Source organism: Phoca vitulina, unplaced genomic scaffold (assembly GCF_004348235.1).
Source record: "Phoca vitulina isolate PV1807 unplaced genomic scaffold, GSC_HSeal_1.0 scaffold17, whole genome shotgun sequence".
NCBI classification, from domain to species: Eukaryota; Metazoa; Chordata; class Mammalia; order Carnivora; family Phocidae; genus Phoca; species Phoca vitulina.
In genome coordinates this window covers 30,324,604-30,342,077 of record NW_022589720.1, presented here as the reverse complement: position 1 = coordinate 30,342,077, position 17,474 = coordinate 30,324,604, and the positions used below count along the sequence as shown (strand labels likewise).

General features: G+C 44.1%; 1 protein-coding gene across 1 annotated transcript in view; it reads right to left on the bottom strand.

Annotated features, from left to right (window-relative positions):
• OSMR (oncostatin M receptor) overlaps nt 1-17,437 on the bottom strand; it is a 49,940-nt gene extending 32,503 nt beyond the window's left edge. The window contains exons 1-2 of the mRNA XM_032415363.1: nt 17,370-17,437; nt 3,844-3,929 (exon numbers count right to left, since the gene is read on the bottom strand). Of these exons, the coding sequence (XP_032271254.1) occupies nt 3,844-3,916 (73 nt within the window). The 5' untranslated portion in view covers nt 3,917-3,929; nt 17,370-17,437. The remainder of the gene's footprint in view (nt 1-3,843; nt 3,930-17,369) is intronic.
• Between the last annotated feature and the right edge of the window lie 37 nt (nt 17,438-17,474).

The window sequence follows — 17,474 nt, the reverse complement described above, 5'->3', positions numbered from 1 at the left end:
GAGAACCCATCATCCTACCAACTCATTCTCTCTCCATTGCCAAGTTTAAATCACATGTTTTTCTCGACCTTTTCCATACACTTAAAAAAAAAAACAAACCACACTAGACTGTGCATTCCATTTTATATTTTTTAAAGTACTTAGGTTATTTTTAAGAAAGCTATAAAGGGAAGTAAAACTGTAACGTTACTACTCATTATTTCTGGATGGCGAGGCTGAGTTTTTTTATACTTTTTTAAATACTTTTTTATACTTTTATACTTTTCTTATACTTTTCTGTATTTTGTAAATGTTCTTCAGAAACAATGCATTACTTTCAGAACCCTATGATATGCTAGATTTTATAAGAAATAGTCTTCTAAGCTACCTGGTGCACTCCACTGTGATGATACTTCAAAATGCATAATTTAGTTTTCGGGGTCAATTTGCACCAAAAGGCTGAGGACCAGTTATTTTTCCAGTTTTATTTCCCACTGAAACTTAATCAATTGGCATACTGAGTCCTGTTTTTTTTTTTTTTTGGCATTCTGATTCTTAATGCGCTTTGGCAGAGTGAATCATTTATCAGACACCATTCATACAAAGTTAAATGAAGTTGGAATTTCTGAACACTCAAAGCCCAAAACATGGTAGTCACTTTCTATTATTATTTGGTTAGAGATTTTTCTTCTCCTTTGTGAATAAAATTTCTCAACTCTTTGGTTAAAGACAATAGCCATTATTCATCCTCTCCTTAAACCAGTCAGGAGGTTTGGGTGAGTCTTCCAAGCCTAAGATGTAAGTTAACTAAAGGAGGTTTAGGGAAATGAAAGAGCAGATCCTTTATGGAATAGAAGGAAATGTTTTTAATAACTAATGAGAACCAATAGCACAGAGAAGGCCAAGTGCCTGCAAAATCATCCCAGCTCTCCTTGCCCTCATTCCATTTTGTCTAGATAGTAATTTGACGCTCTCGGTCTCACAGTCTAGATGAAAAACTTCCTGGAGGGCAGAGGCTGAGGCAGAGACAACTCTGAAAGGACTCTTGTCCCCAGCACTTGGCACAACCACTTCCCCACAGCAGATGTTGACCTCAAATTACACGGACCCAGATCTCCCCAAGTTCTCAAGAACACGACAAGCAATAGCTCACTAACATCTCTCCTCATCCTTCGCATTCTCTTCTCCCCAGGGCTGCTTTTCTAAGCTCTGTTTGAGCACTGATCACAGCGTGTTGTAATAGCCTGGTCTGGGTTTGTCTCCCGGAGGACTGTGAGCTAAACAAGGATGAAACCAAGTCCAATAACACACCTGTCACAGTGTAGACACCCAGTGACTGCTTGCTAAATGAATGAGTCAACTACCAGAATCGACTTTATTTTTGGAAGCTCGGGAAAGCTACCGTGTGATGCTTTAGGTAAAAGAGGAATTCTGTATTGATGTATGCTATCAGCGAGTGTTGAGTGACTCAGGTAGTTGGGAGAGACATCACTCAGAAATAATTTGGTCAAAAGCAAAGGACTTCCTTTGAGGACTTCCTTGGGAAATAGTGAGAAATGTCAAGGTAAAGTCAGAGAGATTAAGGGACCTCACAGATTCTTAAGTCCAACCCCATTAGTTTTCAGATGAGGAAACGGAGTTTAAAAAAAAGGAAGTGACTTTCCCAAGTGCACACAACTAGACCAGAACCCCGGGTTCTTGGCCCTGGCCCAGCTCTCTTTTTATAGGGAGGAGTGGGTGATCAGACAGCCCGGGGTTTAATCACAGACTCTCTTCCCACTTTCCTCACCCAGGCTCTCTGTCTGGCCCCAACACTACTTAAAAAAATAAACTGCAGTTCATTTATAAGTTGGGACATCACACAGCCATTAAATAGAATGTTATTTCTAAAAGAACATTTGAGATCAAAGGTAAAAACCTTCACCATATGTTGTATTGTTTTAAAAAGTATATATTAAAGTATACATACTAAAATATACATACTTCACCTGCATATAGTTTTATATTTACATATTATAGTATAATTTCCCAGTATATATATTTACACTATATACAACATACATACTTTAAACTATATATAAATAGGTATATATACAGTATAAATATTCCCAGTATATATAAGTATACTTTCACTTCTATAAAAAAATCTGCCTATTTACATCTCTGTCTTGGTCTGCATGTACTTACACAAGAAAACGGAAGAAAACACAACCAAATGCTATAGTCACGATCTCTGACGAAAGCAGATATGAGCCCAGCACTAACTGAAAGTGAGTCTGGACTCTGTCTCATTGGTTGGGAGAAGCCAGGACATCTGAATCTGAGTCTCAGCCCTGAGCCTGGCTGGGTCATCAGGTGAGGGGCCCACTCTTTTGAGTGGAGGTTTAGCAGGTATTTGGCAGATACAGCAAACATTGACACAAGAGATCCAAGTGGTATGAGGACAAAGACAGGATTACTTGGCAAAGCAGCCATGCTTAGCTGAGAAAACTGGAAGCAAAAACAAAGACTGGTAGAGAGAGAAGCAGGTAATGGATGTCTGATCTAAATGAAAGAAGCTGAATGGGTATATTCTTCACTGGAACTTCTGAGAACAGAGTGTCTTGTACGTAGAAGGTACACAGTCAATCAATCGTCATTGGGTCAGATAATGAGACTTTACTAGGGAAGTGAGCTGTGCTAAAAGCTTGGCAGTAATGCCTAGGATCTTCTGGAGAGCCTGGAGCTGGGGGCATGGGTCTGAGAATCAGGGGCTCTAGCTGGACCTAACCTTCCTATGGTACGGACCACCCCCTCAGCCCAGCTGGGTCATGTTTAGCAAGTAAGATAGATAGGGTGGGGGGTACACACACTACAGATGAGAAGTCCTAATTCCCATCTTTCAGCTCCAGATTATGGAAGGTTATCAACAAACTACAAATTTTAAGAAGCCAAAAAAGTAGCATCATCTCATGTGCCTGGAACCTAAAAGAAACAGACCCAGACTTAAAGAACAGCAGGCAGAGAACTGAGCTATTGACAGAACAAAATCTCCTTTTTATTTCCAAGTATCTTTTCACACAGTTTTAAGGGGAGCAGAAAAATTTATGGGTATTTCTTGTAAACATCACTTTCATGAATCCATGGAAAGGAATTGTGAGAAGAATTATGAGAGCATATGCCCACACTCTCTGTTACAAAGGAAGTACAGCAAAGAATCAACACAGAATGAAGAAAATGTAAAGCTTTGTTAAACACAGGTGAAAGCAACACAAACTTTATAAACCAATAGACTCAAGCCTGAGTACCTTCAGACTGGTTCAAAGTAATACACAAAGTCATTATAAACATTTTACAAGTGTTCTTATTGAAACTATTTACAAAGATGACTTATTGAAAAATACCCTCACTGGGAGAGTAGCTAAGTGACAAATACTATTTCTTTTTTCCATAAACAGCATTTCAGTACTTAGCATATTGTCTTAGAGCAAATCACTTCTCAATGAATGTCGTTGAAGGACCTCACAACTTGTTCAAACCTAGTGGCCAACTCTGGTCTGGTATTCCTCAACCCTACATGGCAAGGTGCAGACCGCACTCCTCTGGAGACGGCCACTCACAACATATCTACCACGAAGTTCTGCGGGATTAGATCCACTCACCGTTGCCCTGATGACCAGGGCACTGGCCAGGGAACGAGAGCTAAGGTGTGGCTTTATTACAATGAGCTATCAAGAAGTCAAAACTAAGGAAGCCATTGCTACTCACCAATTCCAAGTAATTTCCAAAGAAAAGACTTGTGCAACTTTCCTCCAAAGCACCAATCACCTTGTTTTTTTCCCTCTGTGTGATTTTTTTTTCTTTACTGTTCTTCCCACTACTCACCTTCACTCTGGTAAGTTCTCAAGGACAGCAATGCCAAGAGGAATGTTGTCTGAAAGACTGAAAAGAGAGCCATAGGTTCTGGATTTCTGAAAAAGATAAATTACACAGAAGGAACATCTCATTTAATTTTAGCTCTGAGCAGGTGTCTTTGACCCCATTGTGGTAGACAATGGTATTAAGGGCTCCCATTCTTCTCTCCTTCTTCCATTCATGCCTTTTGTCATGTGAGTTTGGAGTCCCCCCCTGCCTCCCAAACTAAGAGTATATCTCCCTGCTCCAGGTGACTTGCTGAGGCAGAAGCCATGGTGTACCCGCTTGGAGCCTAGGCCTCAAAGGACCTTGTATAATTCTGCTTGCTCCTTTGTGTTTCCACCTTTGGCATGAAAAGAGCATTTCTGGGCTACCCTCCAGGAGGAAAAGGAGCAACAGGGGAGGCAGCACTGAGTCAGCATGGCTGCCCCCCCGGGGGCAGCCTAGGTCAGCCAGCAGCCGGCCAAGAGCGCCCGATACCAGATGTGGGAGCCATGAATGCCCACTGCTGCGTGCTGCGGAGGCCGTGTGGCAACAGAGAAGTGGCCTACCAATTTCTTCAAACCAAGCGAAGGTTGGTAAAGAAAGATAAAGCAAAGAAACAGAAGTGAAACATAAAAAAGTGGACCATGGTCTCAGAAGAGCTAAATCTGAATGAATTACTTATAGAGGAGTCACCCTCACTCTTCCCTGTCTCCCTCATTAAAATTTCACCGAGGAAAACCCAGCACATTCCACCTAAAGAGATAGGCAGTGTTTCATTGTTCAAGATAATTTCCGGTTTTCCTCACTTTAGAGGAGGGTTGTAAACGGCAGGTCAAAGAGCTTCACTGATTCATCGGGTTTTTTGACCACAGGACAATCTGAGGGCACAAAGAGTGAACCTAGATGACCTCAAGGAGGCTAATTCATTCTTAATTTAATACTAAGTATGTTAGTCAAGGGAAGCCCTGAGTTTCACTTTTCTACTTCAAAGTCTGACTCATCCCATTGACAGGCAATGAAACCATTTAGAGTCCATTTTGCCTCTGTCTGGCCACCCGGACTTCATCAAAAGCCAGAAATTCAGTGAACCAGATCATCCCTTTTCACTGCCCACCACTAACTGGGAACAACAGTGAAGACAGAAAAAGAATACACCCAGCCATTAAATTATCCTGCGGTAGTCAAATCTGCTTACACACGGGCCCAATTGCCAGCAGAAGCAAAAGTCTGCAAACGACCTTTTACTCATAGCCCTTTAAGCCTGCTTTCCACTACTTCCATTTTTGCCAAACAGGCCCCTCATACCTCTCTAAAATCTCTACTTACAACTTCAGATAGGCTCCTATTACAACGAAATATCGAAGCCAGGGAGAAAATGAATTCGAGAGAAAATCGTTTCTGCTCAGAACCAAAGGCAAGGCAAAGGAAAATGGCAACATGAAGGGGGTGACTCTCAGCGTGCAAGTGACCCGTCCTTCCAATCCTAGTCTGTGGGTACAGAATCCCATCCTAACACCGACTTATCTTGAGGAGCGCAAGGTGCCTCTCTGTAAGGAAGTCTCATCCTGTAAACTGAAAAGCAGATGACCCGGGGAGTGACGTAGGGGGCCTCGTGTTCTCTGTAGGAAAGGGTTACTTAAAATGTTTTTCAAATTTTGGAGTTTAAGTAAATCTCACATGTCGCAAACTTTAAACAAATGTATAGGGACAGAGAAACTTAAAACTACAAGTTAGAAGCCACCTATGAATTAAGGGTAACCAGAAATTAAAGAATAAAAGTTGTCACGTAACAAAATCGAAAAATAGGAGTCTTTACAAAGGACTTGTTTCTTTTTTTTTTTAATTTTATTTATCCATTCGACAGAGAGAGACACAGCGAGAGAGGGAACACAAGCAGGGGGAGTGGGAGAGGGAGAAGCAGGCTCGATCCCAGGATTCTGGGATCATGACCTGAGCCGGATCATGACCTGAGCCGATCCCAGGGTCCTGGGATCATGACCTGAGCCGGATCATGACCTGAGCCGAAGGCAGACGCTTAACGACTGAGCCACCCAGGCGCCCCACAAAGGACTTGTTTCTATGGTCTGGGGATCACAGGAGAGTCCCTGAGAAGCATCGGGACAGTCTTGTCTGGAAGTCCCGACCTTCCCCACCTCCTCCCACTCAGCAGGTTGTGAATCTGAGGAGGTTAGCTTCAGAATGAGAGTCAGCAGCTGGAAGAACGTTCCGGAGACACGCGTGTCAGCCTTTGGGAAACGCTGCATGAACAGTTCTCCTGATGCCCCTGAGCCTGATGCTTTGGGAAGAACACAGCCACCAAGGGCTCTGAACCAGCTGCTTCCAAGGCCCAGGAGACTGACCGCACGGCCCGTGTGGACCCCCTCCTCCCCTCCCCTGTAAATGGGCCTCTCGTTACCCCGCGCCCTATTCCCAGGGTACCAGCTCTTTGCTGGTGAGCTCCCCACTAGCACAGTGAAGGACCTGGGGGTGAGGGAGCGAGTTGTGCCAAGGCCCCGAGGTGAAGCGGGAGAGTGCAGGGCTTATTCAAGGAACAACAGGAACTGGTGTTGCAGGGGGCAAGGAGGTGATGGCACTGGAAGTGGGAACAGTGGTGGAATTCGGGAGAGATCTGACAGAGCCGGCAGGACGTGACAGGGGGTGACAGAAGCCATCACGGATGGCCCCCAAAATGGACTGAGCCCTTGGCAGAATGGAAATTACCCTTCATAGGAAAGTAGAAGAAGAGATGTCGTGGGCTCTAGCGAGGGCTAGACTGTTTGCAGCGAGCTCAATTTGAGATACTGATTTGATGTCCAAGGGAGCTAGCGAGCCGGACACACACTTGGGAGTCCCTGGGAGGGGTCCTGGGAGGGGTTTAAATCATCCTGGCTGCATACACAGAGCCTTTAAACCGCAGGCAACACGGGGCGCCTGGGAGGCTCAGTTAGTTAAGCGTCTGCCTTCGGCTCAGGTCATGATCCCAGGGTCCCGGGATCGAGTCCTGCATCGGGCTCCCTGCTCAGCGGGGAGTCGGCTTCTCCCTCTGACCCTCCCCCCCACCATGCTCTCGCTCTCTCAAATAAATAAATAAAATCTTAAAAAAAATAAATAAGCCGCGGGGACCGGATGATGGCCTGGAGAGGCAGTGCAGATAGATGCGCGGGGTCCGCGCCCGAGACTGCCCCGCTCTGCAAATCCATGACATTGGGGACCAGGCTAGGCTTTCCTAGGGCACCTGGAGGACAAGGGCCGAGTGCCGGAGGCGCTGTGAGCTCCTTGGGCCCGGTCTCCCAGGGAACTCAGGGGCTCCAAGCGGGGGCCGCTCTTCCTCCACAGCTCGGCCACCGCGCCCTCTCCCTCTCTCGTCAGGCTCTCTCTCCACAGCTGTCCCTGACGAGCGTCGCCACTTCCGCGGTCCAGTAGGAAAAGGAAGGCAGGGGAGGATGAAGTGGCAGGATTCAGAAAGGCAAAACTACCTTCCCGCCTCGCCCACACTTCCCAGTCCTAAGCCCAACTCGGTTCTTTATTTCTATTTTTCAGATCTCCATCATTCCCAACCGGACGACGAGCTGCTTGAGGACAGGCCTGGATCTCAGTCCCCACTGTCCATCACCGTCCCAGCACGTAGTTGCTACCCAGTTAAGTATCTCGTAAATGAATAAAAATTTGTACCAAATTTTCTCACATTCTTTCTTCTTCGCTTTCAATTTTATTTTATTAAATAGATTCCTTTTCAGGCCCTTCCACTTTTTCTGTTGCCAAATACTGCCTAATTCATAGTGTTTCATTGACATGTCTTCTCTGGGGAGAAAAAGGGAGGCGAGAAAAGAAAAATTACCCACTCATTTTGTAGAACTTCCCATTCAAATCTCGTCTCTGTGCAAAACGAAGACACATTCGAACGTCCCTCGGTGCAAACACCACACGCACGACCAAAGACAACCTTTGCCACGGGTATAAGCCTGCCCTTCTTCACTAGCACTTCTTGTTCCGTCACTCCTAAAATATTTATTCCTGGGAAGTTTCCTCACCATAAATAACCCCCTTGAGAAGCAACATGACCAGTCATTTGCTTCCCAAGAACATGGGTGTGTTGCCAGACGTTGCAGAATTGGCTAGGTGCCTCATGATATCATATGCAAATACTAGCTTAAAGAAAGAAGCTGTTCATCCGGGGACGTGCGCTGGGGTGTGTGCTCCCTGGGGAGACTTCTGTGCGGCAGTACAAAGGGCTGCATGTTCCCCACATTTCCCAGATCCACCTATCTTTATTTGTTTTTCATGAGCACTGCTATTTGTCTTTGGGGGCCCTTCCAAAGGGCCCTTGCCATTACAGCATGGGATGGACCACCTGTTGGGCTTCACTCCAATCCACCACCCACTTCCTCCTAAAGGAAGGTTCAAGCACACCTTCCCCTCTGTCTAAAACTACCCGGGTAAGTGCTTCTACCAGTTTTGTAAGGTCATCCCTTATTTCTGGGGCTGAATTGGCTTATGCACAGCTCATTTTCTTTTTCTTAAGCAGTATTCAGTTAAAGATTCCCGGACCTTGTGACTCCAGCTAGCATTTAAGCTGAGTCTCTCAGTGGTCAGGGAAACCAAAGAAAGGAAGAGAAAACCTCGATCTGAGGAATATTCTGGACCCAAAGAATATGTAGGAATTTAGTATATGCTAACAATAATATGGGGCGCCTGGGTGGCTCAGTCGTTAAGTGTCTGCCTTCGACTTAGGTCATGATCCCAGGGTCCTGGGATGGAGCCCCACATCGGGCTCCCTGTTCCGCGGGAAGCCTGCTTCTCCCTCTCTCACTCCCCCTGCTTGTGTTCCCTCTCTCGCAATGTCTCTCTCTGTCAAATAAATAAATAAAAGCTTTAAAAAAATAATATTTTAAATCACTGGAGAAGAGACAGATTATTCCCTGGAACAATAACCTGGACATTTGTGGGAAAAGGAAGCCATAATAGTCAAGTTCCCAGGGCTCTGATGTTAAGACTGCTGAGGGTCAAATCACTACTCTGGCACTTAATAATCTTATCAACATGGACAAGGCACTTTACCCACTTAGGCTTCAGTTTCTTTTCCTGTAAAATGAGAATAAAGAACCTACCTCATAGGACTGGCATGAGGATTAAATGAGATTATGAGAACCTATACCTAGAAAATCCAATTATTGTTAATTTTTATCATTATTGCTATTGCCTAACTCCCCTCAACAAAATAAATTCCAGATGAACAAAGGTATAAATGCAAGTAAAAGGATCATTAAAATTACTAGAATATTTGTATAATCTGTTTTAGCATGATATGAAACCTAGAAGCAATAAAGATCGTACAATGATTAAATGAACATTGCAAAAATTTTAGTGCTATAATTGGCCCAAAAAGAAACTGGGAACAATAGTTTCAATACTTATGGCAAAGGGTTACTATCCCCTAAAATACAAAGAGCTCTTAGAAATTAGAAATCAATCAAAAACAGATAAGCAAGCCCATAGAAAACCCGGCAGATGATATGAATATGTAATTCACAAAAAAGGAAATATCAGTAACCAGAAGGGAATAAGGAAAAACTAGACAATATCACTAGTAAGTAAATAAATGTAAATTATAATAGTAGTTTGTATGTCTGCATGTGTGTCTATGTGGTGTCCAACTGGCAAACCCTAAAAAGGTTTTATCGCCTAGCACTGGTAAGAGTTTGAAGAAGCAAGCATTGTTACTCACTGATGGTCGAAAAGCACAACTTTATCAAGGTCAAAAAGCACGACTTTATCAAGATCATTTGGCAATACCTATTAAAATTTCAGGGTGCATTCCCTTTGATCCAGAAATCCTACTTCTGGAATTTTGTCCTATAGATAATATGCTCATATATGTCATACACAAAAATTATGTATTTTAAAGAATATTCATTGTAGTATTATTAATATTTAGGGAAAATGAAAACAATCCAAATATCTGTGAAAAAGAATCTGAAAATTTAATTATGGTGCATTTCCACAAAGGAAAACTATGAGACGGTCAAAAGGATGAAACAGATCTATTGGCTGCTGTGGAAGAATATCCAAAAAATACGGAGTGAAAAAGCAAGTTGCAGAACAGATATGCACACAAACACCTCTGGGAGAGAAGTGTGCAACCGTGCAACTGAGAACTGTGCAACCATGCCACTTAGTACTCTCTTTAGAAGGATCTGCTGCAGGAACGTAGCTGCCTGACAGCTTCCACTGCACATCCACACCCGAGCCCGTGGTCCCTGCAGGCTGCTCCCAGCCAAAGATCAAACCAAACCTTTTCTGCCCAATATGGGACTCCTCTAATAGGCACCATTTGATCGAAGTCTCCCCATTGGCTTGGGCAAAACATTCTCAGAACTGCATTGCAGATGGAAGCTCTTCTTTCCCAGTCTTCCCTCTTCCCTGTCACCTTGCATTGGGTTTGCCTCCTCCGGCTCCCTTGTCCGTTCATCCTTCCCCAGGGCTTTCTCCCCAAATCTCTTGCATATCTATTTCTGCCTTGCTGTCTTCTACTTCAAGGATCCAAACTGGCCCCAAAAGACACACCCAACTACAAACCCTTATAAATGTAGAGCTGGGATGGGATAAAGGAGGTGAGCAGGATGAGGGAAATTACAGTTAACTCTCTCATGTTATGTAATTCTGCAACATATAGAGTTCTTTAAAACATGTGTGTGTTTTACATATATTTACGAATGCAAGTAGTTGCAATACCATTATTTTCATATTTGAACCATATACCCCAACAGGGCTAAACTAGCTGACGGTATTTTGTGATTCAAATCCAACCCAAAGCTGTCCAACAGGCCTAAAAAACGGTTGGAATTTTTTAGGTACTGGATCAGCCTATGAGTACGTCATGTGTGTCTGTACAAAAATGTGATCTCTCAGATCCTGAGAGAATACAGGCACTTGAAAACTGCATTTTCAGGGGCTCTGGGTGGCTCCGTTAGTTAAGTATCCAACTCTTGGTTTTGGCTCATGTCATGATCTCAGGGTCATGAGATTGAGTCCCAGTCAGGCTCTGCACTAGGCGTGGAGCCTGCTTAAGATTCCCTCCCTTTCCCTCTCCCTCTGCTAATGCCCCCCACCCAAAAAAAAGCATTTTCAAATACAGAAAGTAATCAATGTCCTGGGTAGAAAAACATACTGCCATTCCCTTCTGATAGACCAGCATACTAAGGTATGTGAAGCTACCTTGTTCAAAGTCCCCCATTGGGAAGCCTGGGAGTAGAAAGAGGTGAGCAAGAGATCACATGAGGTGAGAAACATTTACTCATGATGGCACAACTTCTGCTCATTTACCACTTCTCAAGAGTGGGCACACATTGTGTTCTCACACAGTGGGACCGGATTCCATGTTTTCTAAGGGTTCTTCTTATCTTACCTTTTCCCAAGTGTTCCTTATGCGTTACATTTTTCTATTTGGTAAGACACTTGAAATTTTCTATTTGGTAAGACACTTGAAATTATGGCTTTTCTTTTAGTCGGCTTTAGATTTTATACTCCGACTGGATAGATTTTATGTGGCTGGCTTCATCTTAAAACAAGTTTTAAATAATCCAGATAGTTAGTTGCCTCAATGATTTCAGATCTAAGACTAGAACTTCGGTATCATTTTTAGTGCTCTCACTAACCCTCTTTCGTCTGAAGAGAAGGAGGAGGAGCAGGAGGAGGAGGAGAGGAAAGAGGAGAAGAGAGGAAACAACACAACTATAATTTAGTTCTTTAGCATGTAATATTAAAAGAAAGCACTTTACAAGTCCTGTCAACCACATTTAATCCAACAGGAAGTGGTATCACTTAGCAGCATGATTTAAATACCAGAGAAAGACTAGACACTCAAAGTGTGGATGAAGACATCACCCAAGAGATTGCTAGAAATGCAAAATCTGAGATCACACCTTTGATCTACTGAACAAAAATTTGCATTTAAACAAGATCCGTAGGTGATTTCATAGGCTCACTGAAGTTTGAGAAGCACTACTATATTTGATATCTATTACATATTTTTGTCTCCTAGGATACTATTGATACATAAAGGAAAGATCTACCAATTCCTTCTATGATGAGGTGTACTGCAGAGGCCATAGTAAGATATGAAAGTAAATATGAAAATGATCCTAGCTAGCACAAATTGGATGCTAACTCTCTGCTGGGGGCTTTGCGATGCAATTTACATGAATTTGTTAATTGAGTCCTCATAAGAGTCTTATGGAAGAAATTCTATTATTATAGAATTTCTAATATATAGAATTCTAATATATAGAATTCTATTATTATAGAATGCACATAGATGAGGAAATGAAGGCTAAGAAGTTTAAAAGTGACTTTGACATAGGTTGACATAGTTAATCCAGAACTTGAAACCAGGTGAGTCATTCCCCAAAGCACAGCACTTTTCTATCTCACACTGCTTCCTCCATCCTTGGAGCTCATACCACAACGGACTTTAAGGCACAAAGAATTTTTGACAATTATAAACCCAAGAAATCCTGGGGCACCTGGGTGGCTCAGTCGTTAAGTGTCTGCCTTCAGCTCAGGTCATGATCCCGGGGTCCTGGGATCGAGCCCCGCATCAGGCTCCCTGCTCCGCAGGAAGCCTGCTTCTCCCTCTCCCACTCCCCCTGCTTGTGTTCCCTCTCTTGCTGTCTCTCTCTGTCAAATAAATAAATAAAATCTTAAAAATAAAATAAAATAAAATAAACCCAAGAAATCCTAACAAAAATTCCAACAGGATTTTTCAAAATTTGACAAACAATTCATAAAGCTTATACAAAAGAGAAAATGTACGAGAATCATTTCTAAAAGAATTTTTTGGAAAAAAAATACAAATATATATGACTAGATATAAAAACAAAGCTGTCGCATTTAACACAGAGTGGTACTGGCCTAAGAAGAGACAAAACAGATCAATGGAACAGAATAGAGTCCTGAAATAGACCCTTGTATGAATAGGAATTTATTTTACTATAAAAACAGAATTTCAAGTGAGTTGGAAAAAAGACGGATACTTAAAGAAATGGTGTTGGGTGAACTGCCTAAAACTTTAGAAAGAAATTAAATTACATCCTTACCTTTTACTTCATACAAAAATCTGGTATTGTAAAGAGCTAACCGTACACATCAAAACAATAAAAGTATTAGAAGAAAATAAGATAATTTTCAAAATAATTTTTAGGTGCAAAGGATCTCCCTAAGCCAGATGAAGCACAAAAATCATAAGATTGCAGGGCACCTGGGTGGCTCATCAGTTAAGCGACCAACCCTTGGTTTCGGCTCAGGTCATGATCTCAGGGTCATGAGATCAAGCCCCGTGGAGGGCTCTGAGCTCAGCGCAGCGTCTGACTTGAGATACTCTCCCTCACTCTCTGTCCCTCCCACTGCTCGCTCGAGCTCTCTCTCTCTAAAGTAAAAATAAATAAATAAAATCTTGTAAAAAAATCATAAGATTGCAGAGTTGATTACACAAATATTTAAAACGTCTGTGAAGCAAAAGATAGTTTAAAACAAAAGCATTATGAATGGATAAGCAAAATGTGGTATATGCATACAATGGAATATTATTCATTCTTAAAAAGGAAAAAAGTTCTGACACCAGCTACAACATGGATGGTCTTGAGGACATTTTGCTAAGTGAAATAAGTCAGTCACAAAACGAAAAGTGCTATATGATTCATCCATTCAGGAGGCACCTGGGGTAGTCAGATTCAGAGACAGAAAGTACAATGCCAGCTGCCAGGGGCTGGGGCCCGGGGGGAATGGGGAGTTATGTTGAACGGGCACAGAGTGTCAGTTTTACAAGATGGAAAGAGTTCTAGAGACGAATGTTGGCAATGGGTGCACAATACTATGAGTGAATTTAAAACACTGACCTGTATACTTAAAAATGATTAAAATGGCAAATTTTACATTATGTATTTTACCACAAAAAAAACTGGTGGGAAAAAAACGAACATCATACTAGAAGAAATATTTAAATCATCTACAACAGACAAAGGATTAAGATCCTGAATAGGTACAGAGCTTCTGCAATAAACAGGAATCAGAAAAAGCAACTCAATAGAAAACGAGCAAAAGACAGGAACAGGTAATTCACAGAAGACACGCATGACCCATAAACATTAAGAGACATTAAATTGCAGTAGTAATCAGCAAAATGCAAATTAAAATGCCATACTGGGTTTCACACATTTACCAGATTTGAAAATTTAAATAAACAAAAAAGATAATGGCTGATGGGAAGGATAACAGAAACAGATTCTCATGCACTGATTTTAAATTAGGACTGGGGTGGGGCAGTGTTATGATTTGAAGGATTCAAGTGGAAAAATGGACCAACCCTTTGACCCTAGAACTCTATTTCACAGAAATATTCAGGCCGACACACAAAGATGAATGCACAGTCTTTCCTGAAGTCCTGTTGCCAATGCTGACTAATTTTAAACCATCCAAATGTCCAATAAGGGAAAAAAATGGATAAATTATATTTCTAATTTAGAATAACATGTAGCCTTTAACAAAAGGGTTTGTACTGACATGGGAAAATCTCTAAGACTTGGAAAATCAAAAAGTAAGCTGCACAACGTATAGTAAGATCTCATTTATATATATTAAGATATATGTATGGATACATTATTATGCAAATGCATAGAAAACAAAATAAAATCTCAGAATGCTATTTACCAAACTTCATCTTTCCTCTTCTGAGTGGGAGTAGGAGTGACCATGTAGTTCTACACTTCATTCTATATGCTTCTCTATTTTTCTGAATGAGAACATATTCAGTTATTATTTGTATTATTTTTAAAACATAAAAATGGAATTCGGACAACCTGGAATAAATAAATGCTGAAAAACCAGTACGCTTGACCCTTGGACAACGCGGGTTTAAACTGCACGGGTCCACTTATACACGGATTTTTTTCAATAAATGCAATACGGAACTGTAAGTGTCTTTTCTCTTCCTTATGATGTTCTTAATAACATCTCCCATTCTCTCTAGCTTACTTCATTGTAAACACAGAGTATATCATACATGTAACATACAAAATGTGTTCATCAACTGTTTGTGTTATCAGTAAGGCTTCTGGTCAGCGGTAGATTACTAGTAGTTAAGTTCTGGGGGAGACCAAAGTTACAGGCGGGGTTTTAGGCACCCCAACCCCGCGTTGCTCCGGCGCCAACTGGAGAACTAAGATGGGAAGGGGAGGAAGGCTGGGAAGCCAATGACAGCCGCTGGGGGAGAAACGCTCACCTTATGTAACTACAAAGAAGCCTGCTTGGACGGAGGCATATTTCTCACAATATTGTATGTGTTTTATTTTTCCCCATTTCACTTTTTTTTCTATGAAATCAAGGAGAGTTTCCCTCTCTAGGGAAAGGAGGGCCAGGTCTCACTGTTCCTGTAAGTGAGCAAGATGACACTCGCTCAGATTTCCTTCTAAGGGAGCCAACAATGCCCAGCCCAGTTCCCACAAGGAAAACATAGTCCTTCCTCTTATGGAAGCGTATTACCACTGATCTCTCTTTCAAAACCATCGTCGTTTTCCTGACTTGGTTCCTTTTTCAGGACAAAAGGGTTACAAGGAACACCGGAGAGTCTGGGACACCTCCACACACACCTGTGTAGGTGCTCCTGGTCTTTCAGGTTAAAGAAAGGGGTAGAAGGAAGAGACCCAGTGTGTAAGAAAGTATTTTCCCCCATGTGGCCTGAGTCCTGTTGGACACTGTCAAGCTGGCCTTTGATACAAAAACGCTGACACATTTGCTGGGACAACAAGAGGCAGAACTGGGACAAAGATGTAAGTCACCAGGAGGCAAGTTACAGCTGCGAATTAACTTTGTCCAGCAATCAAATATCAAGTGGTGAGCTCGCCACTATTGGCTTCTAATACTTCTGAATGCCACCAGGGCAGACACAAACTGAGCATGACCTGAAGATTCTAGAAAGGTAAGTGGGAGTCCAGTGCTTTAAAAAGATAGATTCTGAGGCGCAGCTCAGTCTGGGGTCCTTCAGTCCCAAGGGTGTCTGAGTACAGTTTAAAGCAGCCCAGGAGAGAGACAAAAGAGGGCAGTAATGGAGCACCACCTCCAGGACCACTCCAAAGAGGGTCCTAGAGTTGGAAGGCACAGCATAGTGCTTATAAGCAGAAGCCTGAGCCAATTCCTGACTCTCACCTGTTTGCTGTGTGACCACAGACAAGTTACTGAACTTCTCTAGGCCCTGGTATCCTCACTGATAAAAGGAGAATGACAAAACCACTACCTAGCTCACTGGTGAAGCTTACGTGAGCTGGCATATGTAAAGTACTTAGAACAGCACCTGGGCCACAGTTAAGCGTGAACCATCATTATTTGGCGCGAGGCTGACCAGAGGAGTAACTCCAGCCCAGTCCCAAAGTCAGCGTTAGACTGGGGCATAATACCCCAAGCTTCTTTCCTTCCAGCTCAAATCAAATATACCACACTCACTCCGATCGCATCCTCTACAGTGACCCCCACATTTACTCCTCTTGAGTTGGAGCATAAGCTTATTCACAGAGTGTGTTCCAGCCTGTCGGTTACCAAGTGGCCTTGCTCAGTGGCACCCAAACGCGCGCTTCCCCCCACGGGGCAGGCAGGCAGGATGCATGCGGGCAGGCACGGACGGGCTGAGGAAGGACAGGCCCAGCACTATCAATAAAAGACTCACGGTGTCAGGGGCAAAGCCCTGGGCCACGCGGCGTTTTCGGAATCACCGCGGCCCGCTCTACGGTCTTGGAAAGTTCCTGAACCGCTCTAGGCGGGTGAGGGGTGGGGCGCTTGCATTTCCAAGTCTCCCGCTGCTCAGCAGGCCAGCTCGGTGCTCCTTCCATTCACGTGGCAGAGGAGACTAGGTGCCTGCCCGCAGCACCGCGCCACCGGGATCTCCAGGCTGCACCCGGTGTGAGCGCCGCCCACTTCCAGGTGTAAACACAGACGGGAAGGAAGGACATCACGGACACCGCGCAGCGGAGGGAATGTTAGGGGGGCGTTCAGGGGGCGCGGGGGTGGTTGGGGACAATTAACTCCCGTGGCGATGGGTTGGGAGAGAGGAAAAAGTGGGTTACTTGGGAATTTTAACTCAATAAACATCCCCGACTACTGAGAAAGAAGCGACGGGACCGTGAACTTCCCGCCGGGTAGAAACGCCGCGGCGGGCCCGGCAGCGTGCGCTCTGGAAAGAATTAACTCTTTTAGTGTTACTCGCCGGGCGGGTCGGCCGGCCAGAGGCGGGGACCCCTCCGAACACCGTCCCGGAGCAGGTCGAACCGCGAGCCAAAGCAAACGCGGAGCAGAGGCGGCGCCGGGCAGGGCAGGCGGGCGGCCGGGCAGACACCGGGAAGGGGCTACAGAGCTGTGGGATCCCTCCGGGCGCCGCGCCGGGGCCGCGCGCGGGGAAAAGCTGGCGGGTCGTGGGGATGGCTGCCGCGGGGCGCGGAGGAGGGCGGGCGGGCGGCCGGGGTACTCACCCCGCGCGGGCGGGCGGAGGGCTCCGCGGGACGGGCCGGGTCCTGGGCGGCGCGGGGCCGCGGGTGCGGACGCCGGTGTGGACGTGCAGGGGCGGCCCCGCGCCC